General features: G+C 43.0%; 1 protein-coding gene across 14 annotated transcripts in view; it reads right to left on the reverse strand.

Annotated features, from left to right (window-relative positions):
• Positions 1-4,189: 4,189 nt before the first annotated feature.
• The window catches only part of BRSK2 (BR serine/threonine kinase 2), a 304,937-nt gene continuing 294,466 nt past the window's right edge, over positions 4,190-14,660 (reverse strand). For 7 of the 14 annotated variants that reach the window (XM_066187736.1, XM_066187733.1, XM_066187730.1 and 4 more), the window contains one exon: positions 4,210-5,104. In XM_066187736.1, the coding sequence (XP_066043833.1) occupies positions 4,881-5,104 (224 nt within the window). In that variant the 3' untranslated portion in view covers positions 4,210-4,880. Of the gene's footprint in view, positions 5,105-7,297; positions 8,545-14,660 lie in introns of those variants that run through there. The other 7 variants (XM_066187737.1, XM_066187735.1, XM_066187728.1 and 4 more) reach the window with 3 other exon arrangements.

The following is a 14,660-nucleotide window of genomic DNA, read 5'->3' on the forward strand; positions in this document are numbered from 1 at the left end:
AGCCATCACCTGGGATGGGGTTTCGGTGAGGACAGTAGCCCCCACCTGGCAGCACAGACAATCCAACTACCTCAGTCACAGAGGCAGACCAAAATCCCCAGCTACATTTCCTACTTGTCAGATTTAAGCTACAAAATAAGAAGGGTGTTTTGTGGACAACAGTTTAAATACAAACTCAATTTGGTCAGAAGCACAGCCCCTCCTATGCACTACAGATGGTCATATGACACCACATAGCAAGAGACTGTGTTTTAACATGGCCAAAAAAAAAAAAAAAAGGCAGAATAAATGTGGGCAGGCCCTACGCATGAGGTCCTCCACTTTGCAAAATCGTTATTTCCTTCTCTAGCTTTTGAAAACCATAATTAGCAGTCCTGGTGATGCTAATTGTGCATAGTACAGGAGACATGAGCAGATCACAGAAGTTCATGAACACTGCTGAAAAGAGTAGAGCAAAGCAGAAAAAGTAGCAGCATACACCTGTTGCCACAGTGCCCGTAAATCCCATTTCCCCTTACACTGCAGCCCAGCACATCCTTTCACTTACAGAGATGCAAATGATACACAGCTACTTCCCACTTCTGGGCTTCCAGTATTACAGACACCAAATCCTGCAGCACTTGTGATTCTCCTCATGTTTTCATCTTTGCCAGCTCCTCCACTCCCCTCCAGTTTTAGCCCACCAGCGAATCCCCCAAAGACCCTATAAAGCTGCTGTTTTTTTCCTAAAGGAGAGTACATTTTGTATGGCTGCTGCCTGGGTGCTGCCTGGCAGTTCAGAGGCTCCCCAGTCACCTTCACGTCACCAGAGGATCCCTGAGGCTGAGGCAGCACCAGGAAACCTTCCAGAAGGTCTCCTCCTGCCTTCCCTCCCTGGCAGGCGGTGCCTGCCCCTCAGGGCCTCTGTTGGTGGGACACCCTGCCTGGCCTGGCCAGGGCAGCTCTGGAGAGGGCACACAAGAGGGAACAGGAGGGGGACACATCTGGAGCTGGCCGGGCTGTGGTGAGCACCAGGCCAGGGTGTGCTCAGGGCCAGGGCTGCAGCCCAGCTGTGAGCCCCGGACTGCCACGCTCTCCCCAGCCAGGTGAGAAGCACCTGCTTCTCCCAGAACTGCTGAAGGCAGTGACAAACCCAGAGGGAAGGGACAGAGAGTGAGCTGTGACAAGCCAGCAGCCACACGGACTGTCCAACCAACCAGCAACAAACACCAGACCCACACATGCCAGGGACGTACCTGAGCAGCTTTTTCAAATGTATGTGACTGAGCGTTTCAGGCAGGGAGGGTGCAGAAATCCTTCCTACAGCTAAAGCTGGAAGCAACGCGAGAAGCTCAGGTTAGAGAGGAGAACAATCACAAGCAGTCAGTTTTTAGTACAGTGGTTTCCATCCAGACCAGACCTCAGATGGGGCGCGATTGCTCTGAAATTTGGATCGAGCTTTTGGAACACGTTACTGCAGAAAGCCAGGCCTACAGGGGTGAGCTGTCCTTGCTGCTCAGACCCTGGGGTCAGTTCCACGGCCAGGAGGATGCTGCCTTCCTTCAGCTTCCATCTTCAGTTCCTTTGGTGCAAGGAGGCCGCCCCACGGTACTTACCGGCTCTGGCACTGTCCAGAAGTTTGTTTTCATGGACATAAACAGGACACTCAACAGCTGGTATCTTTACTGAATGAATTTATTGGTTTTTGAACTAAAGTTGCTCACAGTTATTTAACAAGGGATACATCAGATTTTTTTGTCCATTTCAAACCATTAAATAATGTCAGTTTGTGTCTGTATATGTGTGTGTGCGCGCGTGTGTCTTCGAAGTACAAAATAGGAAGGATAACAAGAGGTATTGCTTTCATTTATTCTTATATCTTGTGTAAGTAATCCCCTTCCTGCTTGTACCACATGAGTTTTGCTGATATAGGTATTTTTAAATTATTATTATTATCTTGTATTGAAATCCCAGCCTTTTGTAGAGGTACAATGTAACAGAAGCATCAAAATCTATACACAAGGGAAGAGAAAAGAGGGAAAAGAAGGACGGGGGTGATGGGAGGGGAGCTCGGAGGAGAAGTAGAGAGAGGGCAGAGGCAGGAAAGACAACGAAAGCAAAAGAGACTAATTTACAGCAATGTCATGCAATTAAAACTGCCCCCCTCTCCTGCACCCTTGCCTCCCCCCCTCCCCAGCCATCACCCCCTGGTGTCTGACATGCACACAGCAATACGAGAGAGAAAAGTTTAAGAATAGGGAAAATAAATAAATAAATAAATAAAGCAAAAAAATTAAAATAAATCCCTCCCATTTGGGGGAATGGGGAAACAGGGCAGAAGTCAAAGGTCTTTGCCCCAGTTGTGTCTTTAAAAATTCTTTTTAATCTTCAAACCTATGTACAAGTAAAACTGGTCCAAGAAGGGGAAAAATGATTAAGAAAACCAACAACGACAACAACAACAAAAAAGAACTCATCCAACATTGTCATTAAAAAAAATAATCTTGCGATACAACATACACCCATAGGAACCCAACGAGCAGCAATCGAAGGTCATAAAAGAGCTGAACACTAATGCTAAGCCTACATTCTTAAAATCTCAGTCAAGAAATACTTTTCACTGTGTTTTGTCTTCCACGCGTAAAACCACGTTTTTTTTTTGTTTGTTTAACCTTTGAGCTTGGGCCAGAATAAGTTACACTTGGTCACATAACTCTTGAGGAGGAGGAGGAGGAGGAAAAAAGGTGGCAATTCCTCTTTCTCAAAGTCACAAAATGAACACTCAGTAGGTTTCTGTGTCTTTTTTCCCCCTCCTCTGCAAAATAAATAAGAATCAATGTTGCCTCTACACAGTTATTAAACAGAAGATATATCTAACAGCTTATTTTTTTAAATATATATATATGTATATATAAATAACCAAGACCTAATAACTGAAACACACAAAAAAAGGTCCCCATCCACCCAATCCCACCCTCCTCCCCTTAAAAAAAAACAAAACAAACAAAAAAAGAAAAACCACAAAAACAAAACAAAAACTTTATAAAAATATCTTGCAGTAAATTTTAAAGTTTACAGTAGCTTCGTGATTAAGTCTCCCATTGCCCTGACTCCACCTTGTCTTGCTCTGATGAACTAAGTGCCAGTGATTTTGCACACACACACACATACACACAGAGGAAATAAAATCCAATATAAGTCTCTTTTCTTCCTCCTCTTCATCTTCTTTTTTTTTCTTTTTTTTTTTTCTTTTTTTCCTTTTTTTTTAAGAAAAAAATCACCCAAGCCAACAAATGAAACTGGTAACTTAAAGAAATGATAATACTGATATCAATGCAGCACTAGCAACACAACAATTGCCTCTAAATGCAGGGTGTGGTGGAGGATCCAGCTGGTTGAAGAGGGTCCCAGCGCGGTGGCACAGTGGCAGGGAGTTGACGGGTGGGGAGGAAGGTGTCGAAGGAGGAGCAGCAGTAGCAGCAGTGGCAACTGTGCCTGGTGATGGGAGAGACAGTCCTTGGCAGAGTCTTGTCCCTCTTCTTTGCTACCAGAAGTTGCCTTTTCCCTAAGTTTTAATGTTTTGTTTGTATGTGTTTTTTCATTGAACCCCCCTCTCCCTCCTATGTTTACTCCTTTCCCCTTCCAGCAGGTTAAAAAAGCAAAATGATACAGTATAAAAAAAAACAATTAGTTTGTGTGTGTATATATATATATGTATGTATGTATATTTATACATAAATATACACACATATATACATGTATATATAAAAAAAGGGGGCAAAAGAAAAGGAAAAGGTGGTGGGGAGAAAAAAAAAAAAAAGATAAGAAAATCCCGTGATGAAGCTCCCCAATATTGTCTTGGTTCAACGCTTAGTTTTGAGTTGCTCCTGGCTGGTTTCTGATGAGAACGCGCTCTGGATTCATGGAACACTGCGCTCCCGCTACACCCGTCTCCTTCCCCACACCCTCCCTCTCCGGGCTGCGTTCACCTGCGCGGACAGAAGTTGCCAAGGGTAAATAATTCACTCCAACAATTTGCAACCTCCTTTGAGCCCAGACTCTGCAATCCCACAACTGAGCAGATCTCTCTTGTGGAGCACCAAAAAAGAAAAAGAGAGGGGAAAAAAAAAAACAGGCGTGCATTGGGGAGGTGTTTGGGGAGAAGTGGGGGAGAAGCCCACTTCCTGAAGGGAGAGGGGAGGCTGGGAACCTCAAACAGGACTGGTCCTTGGACAGTCTACATCGGTTGCCTTCCGTCAACAAGTGTCCGCAGAGCACAGAAGGTGAAGCCGTGGCTGACATGTTAACTTTTCGGGATAATTCCTGGTAGCAGAGCGGAAACAAGTGGTGTCGTCAGAAACACAGAGAGAGCATGAACAGAACAAGAAACAAAACAAAAGAAAACAAAACAAAAAAAAAAACAAAACCAAAACAAACGAAAAAAACCCAAAAAAACCACCAAAAAATCAGGAAGGAGAAAAAAGCAAAACATTCAAAAAAAAGGGAGGAAAAAAAAACCAATCAAAAAAAACCACAACCCAAGATCTGGTGAACTGGGTTTGTCATCTGTGCTACCTTTTCTTTTCTTTCTTTTCATTCTTTCATTTGTTTGTTTTTGTGTTTGTTTCTGAGATATATATTATATATCATATATAAATATATATATGTATATATATACAGTCATTCCTTCATACAAAATTTGTCTATAGACAGTTTTGTACTGTTGTGGCAAGGTATATACATCCTTCTAGTTTAGAGGCTAGCTTGCTAAGGAATATTCTTTCATTCTTTCTTGCTTTTTTTCTTTTTGTTTTGTTTTGGTTTTTTTGTTTGTTTTGTTTTCTTTGTTTTTTTTGTTTTGTTTTTTTTTTCTCTAAGTTATTTAATTTTTATGTGTTTATTTAAGGTTGGTCTTGTAGGCCGACTGATGAGACCATCTTTGCCTTGTCTTTGCCAGCAGGGTACTTATTGTCTCCTCTAGACCCATAGTCATTAGAACCGGAATCGCTCCGCTTGCTGTTTGCGCTATGCTTGGTTGGCGTGCCGGGGGGATGGCTCACCTGCCCGTTCTTCTCGTCTGAAAAAAGTTGTTTAATTACGTCAAAGAAGTTACTCAATGGGCTGCCTGGGTACACAAAACAGAGGAGACAAAAAAAGAAAGAAAGAAAGAAAGAAAGAAAGAAAGAAGGAAAAAAAAAAACAAGAGGGAAAGAGAGACAAAAAGAGGAGAGAAAGAGAGAGAACAAACAAACAAATGAACAATGGGGTTTTTAACGAGAAGAACATGATGAGGAGATCCAGAGCCACGTGCGTGGGGGTGTGTGGGGGATGAAGACAATGAGCAGGAAGAGGAAGAGTGTTTAGGATGGGATACCTACAGCAATAAAGAACCTGGGAGCATAAAGCACCCAGGGGGAAGGTCCTAGTTTTTTCCTGAGTGGGGAAGCATCGCTGTCTCACCTGGCAGAAGGACACAGTACCACGTGACTGAAATAGGTCAGTCCATTACTAGGATTCACTTGGCCACTCCACATGGAAATGTCAGTGACTACAATGCTGGACACAGGCAAATCCCATCCCACTCCTGCTGTTACAAACACAGGATATTTCCATGTAGCTGACCATTGATGTTTTACTTTGCAGCCTTGCAAAGCTCTCTGTCTACACCAGGCATTAGGCTTTCCTTGCTTGCATTTTATTTCCTTCTGAGTTTCTCCTTGCCACCATGTCATGACTAAGCCTGAAGCACCTGATTGGTCCCAGGGAAGCATCATTTGGAAAATGAGCTATGGCTGAGATGAGTGTTGTCATCTGCACGTGTGGTCTGTGGTTTGCACTCACAGGCATCTAAGCACCTTCAGATCCTCCCTAAACAGGTACCTGGAAATGAAGATGCTGAATGTGGAAGCAGGCTGTTATACCTCTGCCTGTTTCTGGGGCCTGGCAGGGTCAAGACCTACTACCTCACTGTCCTGAATTTATGCTCTCTCCACAACACAACCTCCATGGCACTGACATGCATTCCAGTGCAGTTAGGAGCCAGAGAGGGAGGTGGAGCTGTGTGCTACTGGAATAGGCATCTCCTTAAGCCGGTCCCCAGATCAGGCTGCAGGGTTAACAAGGCACTAGGCACATGAAATACAGCCTTTCATGCCATGTGGGCCTCCAGGCAGCATGGTTATATGCTCTTAATCTACCTCTGTGTAAGAGTGTCTGTGGAAGGTCATATCTGGGGAAAGGTTCTGGGGTGCTACTGAGAGAAAAGGACCAGCTACCTCTGGAAAGGTAGCCTGTTTTTGGAATTTCTAGTCCCTTTCCATTTTCTTTGATTGGGAGATTAATCTTAATCAAGCATAGGAGGGGTCACACTAAACTCTTTGAACATGGATATTGAAGGTGTTTTTTATCTGATGTACAACATGGCGGTGATGCCTGTTCATGATCCTCAAAAACCCATGATGGTTTTCTCAATATTGGGACCGTTGGCTCTACCATTCTATCAAATTGAAATAATTTCTATCTCCAGCTCCTGGAAGGGAGCAGGCTCCTTGAATCTGCCTTCCAATGTGGTAGAATGCTGTGAAGAGTGGAACCTCTCATCCCCAAGATGAGAACATTCTGTCAGGAGCAAAGGGCTTCTTCTTAGCAGAGACTGGTGGACACTGGTGGCTTGGTCAAAATGTATTTCCCTTCACTTTAAATCCAAACAAGAGCAACCCAGTAACTACAGCAGGCAAGTACTTTCTGTGCACAGCAATTCAACTGAAGAGCTGTTGGAGTACTTTCTTATTCTCTAACGGAAAATACTAGACAGACATCATCATCTTACACAGATGAAGAGAAAAGACATAGTATTTGTGGTCTGCAAAACTGAATGTGTTACTCTTTTTTTTCCTGCCCTGTGCTAACCAGGTAGTGGCTGCTTTCCCCTGCTTATTAACGGGCATTGAGAAAAATCAAATGGCTGGCAAATTCAGTGAAGGATCTTATTAATCTAATTCATTCCTTGACTTCCTGTGCCTGCTGCTCTGTGGTTAATGTTCTGCCTGCCCTGGTTCTGTCACTCAGTTACACTAAAGCTAAAAGGCTGTGAGTTTCATTCACCCAACTGACTGAAGCCTTAGAGATGGGCAGAAACAACCAACCAGGCAAAGCACATATCTCAATTTCTGACTAAGAAGAGTAAGGCTTTCACTAAACTCAGTCACTTTGGGCTCAGGCCTCTCTGAGCTCGACCTGCTCCCTTCCACATGCATGCAAATGCTTGGGAAAGGAATACCTGTTCCACATCCATGATTTCTACATCAGAGATTTTGCTAAGCCTCCCTCAAACTGTTTTAGGTTTGTGGGCACACGCTTTGCACAGACTCATTTTTATCTACTGAGACTCATTTCTACTTCTTTTAGGTGAATACCATTTTTCAATGAAAAGAGAAAAAAAAAAAGCAAACACTCAGCCTTGAATGCAGGAATGTGGGCAGATCTGGTTCTCAGGTGGCTTTGGACCCCTCATCTTCATAAGCAAATGGAGTCAGCAGAGAGAATGAAAAAGAGCACTGAAAAAAATGCTGGAGAGGAAAAGACTGCTGGGTTGGGAGAAAAGAGTAGGAGAATATCTCTAGTTATTCAGCTGAGCAGTTTATTTAACAAGCTTAGAGGGAAAGATGCGGGCAGAGTAAGCAGGGCTCTGCAGGAATTGGGAAAGTTTTTCACTTTCATATAGACAGGAACAGTGACAAAAGTACAACTTGCAAGAATGGAGCAATGAAACCCTTTAGAAATTATACATCTTGTGTTTGCTGAGTCCTGATACAGGACTTTTAGTCATCCTATTAAAATATGCAGCCCATGTTTCATCCACCCTTTCTCCTCCCCACGCCCTACTGGTTTTCAAGTGCCTGGAGATTTATTGCAGCAAAAGTATTTAACAGTCTACTTTTCTTTGCCTGTATCACTACTGGATTCCTTACAATCAGCATTTTCAGTTAAAATTTTAATGGGAGGTAAGAAAATCCTTAGGGATGTTTAGAGAGCTACTGAAAACTAAAATAGGCCATTTCACTAACCCTTTCCTTCCTTTGCCTTTTGGACTTGTAATTAAATAGTAGGTCATAATGCCCTCCTGTCCTGCAGTCAAGTAAAAACTGATGCTGGGCTGGTGTTCATATTGCTCTTTGGATAGACAAGGAGTCCTCACACTTTTATTCTGGAGGTACACAAGAATGGGTCAGCTATGCTGGAAGCATGCAAATGGTGCAGGGTGTTGCTCCTCTTAGTTCTCAGTTCCCTTTGAGATTATAAATCCAGTAAGACAAGACTTGAAAATGCAGGCGATGATGGATTAGAATAGGTTTTTCAGCAATCTTCCATGCCTAGCATTCAGTGCAAGATGTGTCATAGGCTCTTACACCTCTATGTCCATCAGGGGGCCTCAGAAAAGGCTGCCTTTCTTATTTCAGCAAGTGAGATGACATCCCATTTCCTCATCCCAGGGATGAAGGTTTGGATCAGTGGTTCTTCAGAACATCCCTGGTGTTTCATGCACAGACTAAGGTCTTCTTTCCCCTTGAGAGCAAATGTTCATCAGCACAGAGCAAAGAAAGTGTAAAGGGTAGAAAGGGTGAGAAACTGAGAGAAGGATCAGAGGCAGGAGGGGAGGCTCATAGCATTAGGTTTATGTCTGTTAGGAGGAGATGGATATGTGCAGTTTTGAGTTAGACCAAGGAGCTGTTTGCTGCAAGACGGGGAAAGGGAATGGATTTGAAAACAAGCACTGAAGCTCATGAAGGGGCCATGTATTGAAGGGGTGCTGAGAGAAATAAATTTATGGAGAAGGAACTGGTTTGGGGCACCTGTGTGCAGCACTGTCACAGCCAAATATCATGAAAGAAGTCAAAAGTGTGAATGGATTTGAATACAACAAGGGCTAAAAGGAAGAAACAGGGCTAGAGATAGACACAAAAACATAGAAGGAAGCTGGGCAGGCAGTTTGCATCAACCCTCACAAGTCCTCAGTATTTCATCTACTGTTCTTAGGAAGCCTGTCTGACAACTGACCTAGCCCCAGTGGTGTCACCACTTTGAGAAGCTAAGTGAAAGTGGAGCACCCAGGTAAGAGAGGAAGGAGAAAATAAGGGGAATCACTCCAGGCACCACAAGTGGCACCAGGAAAGGATGCACCTTGCAAAGACCCTGCTCTGACCTTGTAAAGACCCTCACAGCCCTCCACAGAACATAACAGGAGGTGGTGAACAAGCAGCTTCAGGAGAAGCCGGGAGGCTTCAGTTACTGATTAAAGTCTGCTGTTTTGTAACATTTTAAAGACAGACAGATAAGGACTTGGCCCTCTTTTCATTGAAGCAAACTGCAACATTCCCATTGACTTCACAGAAGCAAACCCTGAGGCACTTTCTTCTGTGAAACCATCTCTCTGAAGTCTATGTACTGTTAATGCACTAATCCTTGTGGTGCTGAACACAAAAGTTGCACAAAACAAATATGCCATCTGTGGGATTATCCTCTTACCTTTTCTGTCTGTATAGCCTGAGATTTATTTGGTTTCTGTATATATATCCTGGGCTTTGGGAGAAAGTGCATTGGAAAACATAGGTCCCCAGTGGGAAGAGACACCTTTTCTCAACCTGACTTCCCTTACTTCTTCCCCTATTGCTTTCACATCTTTCCTGATTGTCTTTTGCCTGCCTCTGCTACTGATGTTTTCCTCCTATACTCATTCCTTACTTTTAGCCCTTGACTTTTGCATCCCTAGGTTGCTCTGTTTTGATAGCAGCTGTGGTTTCAGTGAACCATGTAACCAAAATCCAACTTCTTTCACGTGAAGCACTACAACACTCCCCACTGGGTGATAATCCATTTCCTTTCAAATCCATTTTGCTACTTTCATAGAATTCTGGGCCTCTTTGTTAAGACAAGGCATTTTTTTGGTCTGTTTGCTTGGTTTCTGTTGGCAGAGTCCCTTCTGCCTTCAGAAACAAATGACTTAAATATAGAATTCACTCCAACAGTATATGCATTGAAAGGGATGACAGAAAGATAAAGTGGCCCATTCCTCTTTGTTTAGTTGTAGTACCACGTCAGAGTCTCCCTCTGGACTGAAGAGGCCCCAGCCTAGGCACTGTACAAATCCAAATCAGACAGATGCCTCACCGAGCTCACTACCTACTGACAGTCCAGGGAACAACTCCAGTTTCTCGGCAGGAAACCTGAACTGCAGCTGGGAAAGGTGACTTACTTTCCAGAGTCCTTAGACTCTGCCAGTAAAAATGCTAACTGAAAACAGTGTCTGCAGGAACAAACTGCAGAACTGCTGCAGAACTGAGGAACTACTCAAGTTATCACACAGCATTGGCACAGGTATCCACGCCACCAGCAGGTGGGAACTTCCAATTGCTAGTCATCTGGGCAGACCTGAACAACCAACCTGACATTTAAATACTCTAGAACCCATTCTTGTTCTTACTCCCCTAAAACCTGCCATCTCCTCTGCAGGATGGTGGCCCAGTATTTGTGTCTAGCATCCAGATGGCAATACTCTATTTTGCACATTTTTTTCTCTCACTCTCATAAACACACAGAGAAGTTGAGATCCAGTTCAGCCTCTCCACACAGTATTACTGAGACAGGTAGCTCTGGAATAATGAGTTGGGGAATGGTGAACACAGGCAGCAAAACCTCAAAGGGATGAGGCCCATTTCCTTGCTGCTGTCTCCTGCAGAGCTAAGGCATGAGTAAGGAATCAGAAACCAAACGTGTCTGTTACTGATGAAAAGCTCTGGCCAATCCAGCACCACCACGTAACATTCAGAAAAGGAGACATGATGAGGGAGAGGAGGGGATCATACATTCATTTGGACAGCTGGTGGCACTGAAAGAGCAGGCAAGGATAGTGGTGGGATGAAGAGATGCCAGATTCTGTTGTGGAGTCATGTTCTTCTGGCAAATTGGCTGGTAAAGGTCTAATCCAACAATTTTTTTTTGTATCTGCCTGTCCTTTTATACAGATCTGCTTGCACAAGTCTGTGCTGAGAGGAGAAACTGATGACTCACACCTGTAAAGCCACAGCAAATGACAGTATTGTTGCTATCCATTCTCTTAGAGATTTATGCAGCTTTATTCCTATTTTTTTTCCTATAAAAATGTCAGAAATGTACTGGCACTTAATAATACAATTTTGATCTTTCCTGCTAGATGGATGTTCACATATTATGATATGAGTTTCAAGTTCTTTGACCTGTTCCTAAGGAGATAGATGACCTGTGCATGCTGGTGAAATGTTGCTTCCTCATTTCCACTGAATAAATCACTTCAAAATATGATTTAATCTTCTAGGAAGGCCATCTCAAACTTAGCTTAGTACAGCAAGAAAGTATTTCCAGTAGCTTCCTGGAACGCTGGCTATCATAAATAAAGCACTGTGATCTCAATTAAGAGTGAGATGCCTGTGTTTTCTGTGTTAGGGATGATTACAGAGAAAGAGGAAAAGATCTTGTACTGCATAGTAAAAATCTAACCATAGCTGTCAAAATAGGATCTGACATGAATCAAATAGTTCAATACATCTGGATTAACTTTTAGTGCCAAGTTGCCTTTTTTTTTTTTTTGTGGCTACCTTCTTCTACAGTGCAAAAACATGAGGCATGAACTGGAAAAGAAATATCTCCCCAACACAACACTAGACTGAAGACATACAACTACAGTATGCAGGGAGTCAGCCATTCCTTTGAACAGCAAAGGATACTGGCAGAAGGGGCAGGGATAACTGGTAAACCTGGCTTGAACTCTTTAGAACCACTGACTTCTCTTACTTGTTGCAATCCCCCCATTTTGAATGAGTATGTGATCTTTCAGGTGGGTCAGCTTCCTTTTGTCTCTCAGCTGGGTCACAGTTTGAACTGGAGAGTCAGCCATGCTCAGAAAAACCAGGAGCCAGCATATTTTTTCAGGAATGTTAATAAAACCCCATTGTTCTGACCACCTCACGGTGTGGCAGTGCTGACAAGAGCCTTTCAGCTGGAAGGGCAGTCTGTGGTTTTTTTCTGCAGGTTTTGGCACCAATATTTCTGCCAACAGTTGGAACTTTTTGGCTGCAAATCACCGACCTCCTCTTCCATCAAACAGCTACTTTCAGAAGCGGGATTACTCTAATTAATGCCAAGATGGGTCAGGATCACTTCCAAGAACACCAAGTTCAGGTATTTGCTGCTGTTACTAAAACCAAAAACGGACTCGAAATGAGCACTCAGAAAGCTACAGGCTGCAATTGCAACCCAAATGTGATGCAACCAGTTTGAAACTTCAAAATGTTTCCGAACTTCTCAAGTAGACTGGAATGCCACTGGCATGGGCTTGTGTCTGTATGAATCAAACTGTGATTGCTGGGAGCTACAGAGAGAAGCCTTTACTGCAGTGTGGTTCTCTGTGTGCAGAGGACCACTGGCCATGGCCAGCAAGATCAGATGGCTCTGAATAGGAAAAATGTCAAGTCCTAAACACTGGAAGCAAAAGATCTGAGAGAGATACACTGGTGAGATATGAAATGCAAGTGGATTTTCTATGCTTCTGGTTTGATCAGATCATTTTGGTGATAGCCACTGGTATCCACAAGGAACCAAAAAGCTTTTTGTTTGACTCTGGTGCCAGGAATCCAGGTTTTCAGTTGTAAGCAGCAATACAAGATAAATGTTTAAAAGCAAACACAAGGCCTTCTTTCTGGCCTGCACAGGATTATGGGCCAAGATTTTGCAGGAATGTATGTTTATGCAGTGCCTAACATGACAGTATGATCTGACTGGAGCTGCACTAGTTATCCATACTAACCTTCTCCTCTTAGCATCACCCTCTTTCCATGGAAGTGCCACTGATGTAGCCAAAGACTTTATGGAAATAATCTTGCCTTACTTAGAAGTAAAATTCATCCTCAGATAGTGGCAGTGTGAAGACTGGGAAGTTTACAGTCTTTCTGGGTTAATCTCAGAAGGTGAAACGGAGGATTCCTGTCAGCAGCCAGCACCTTGGCAAAACATACTTACCAAGGACTCAAAAAACCTGGGAATGACTGGGAAAGGGAGCTATCAAAAGCTATATACCAGCCCTACTATGAAACCAATCACCCAAAGAAATTCTCAGCTCACTACATGAAAGACCTGAAGTCACTAAAGTTTGTGAAGAAGGACCAAGGGACACTGAAATGTCACCATGGGCTTGCTTCTGTGCAGTGTGGATCAATGGCTCCGGATCCAATGTGTTAAATATACAGTGAATGATCCTTGCTTTCTAATTCCCAGCTTTGTGCTTGAAGCTGGAGGGCTTTTCAGTTTATGTATTATCTAGATTTTTATTTTTAATATAAAGGCTCTGAAGAACCTATTAGAACCTTAATTATACAACCTATTCTTCAGTGGGATAGCCATAAATACCAGATTAGATGGTAATAAACAGTTCTCTCAATCCTGCTCCAAAAGAAACAAAATCCAGCTTGTCCTTTTACAGCTGTGCTGATTTTAAAAGGCTTAACGGCAGCACATAAAGTGGTAAAGCTTATTTGTCACTAAACTGATTTGGCTGAGAATACACACAGGAATAGATCAGCTAAAGTATCACTCCTGTAGATGTTTTTCAGGTTACAGCTGCATTTTATATGTAAATATTTTAATTTTTACAAGCTAAATTTAATCTTATGAACAGAGTTCATGGAAACCAATTTAGTCTTTCTGACAACAGCAATGCCCATTCCCCTGCTGAGATGGGTGGAAATATAAGATAAAATATTTCACCCCAGCATGCATTTTACTTTATTATCAGCAAAATTCTTCTATTGTGAATACTAAAAGTTGGCAGCAGTTTTCTAGTTTGTACAGGTAGGATTGATACAGAAGCAGTTGTGTCATTTGAATATTGGCAGCTCCTATGACAAGCCTCAGCTGTTCAACATTAACTTGTTTCTCAATGCCAGTGGCTGTATGCAAAACTGCTCCTCAGGCTGCTGACCACTGCTAGCAGAAGATGAGATAACATTTAAAGGACTAAACAAATTTGCTTTGCTGTTAATTACAGCATTCAGTGGTTTATAGTGGGTGAAAACGTGTTCCTCATTCCCACCAGAGCTTTCACATGGCTGAGCCAGGCATAAGGAACCTGAGCAGCTCTTCCTGCTACAGTGTTAACTCTTTTTGCAAGAATGACTTCCTGTGCTCACTGTCAGAATATGGAACTACAGCGAGGTCAGAACCCCCAGAGAATACAGTTTTTCATACACTACTTATTATTACCAGATGAACATTGTGTCAACATCACAAGGGTTTCTCATCTTCAGAACCACAGAGAATGGTTTGCCAAAACCAGGCAAACCTATTCACAAACTTACACTGTTTGTGAGTTCACCAACAGGAATGTGATTTAAAGCAAGCAGCTCCATTTAACCCCTACAGGCCATCCTGTCTTCTCTCTCTCTCTATCTTCTGTCTGTGCTGTAGTTGCCACAAAAAAGTCTCCCTGTTGGCCTTCACCTCATCCTCTTTGACCCTTGTTGGATTGCTGCTGGCACAGTGACAGCTGGAGGGCCTGCATGAACTGTGAGTGAGCAGTGATGTTCACTATCTGGAGAAGGCAGGGTACTGGCTGGTTATCTCTACAGTTCAATTAACTTGCAAGCAATCAGCAG

The sequence above is a fragment of the Chamaea fasciata genome, unplaced genomic scaffold, assembly GCF_029207755.1.
Source record: "Chamaea fasciata isolate MVZ Bird 193981 ecotype frontalis unplaced genomic scaffold, bChaFas1.0.hap1 SCAF_7, whole genome shotgun sequence".
Classification (NCBI taxonomy): Eukaryota; Metazoa; Chordata; class Aves; order Passeriformes; family Sylviidae; genus Chamaea; species Chamaea fasciata.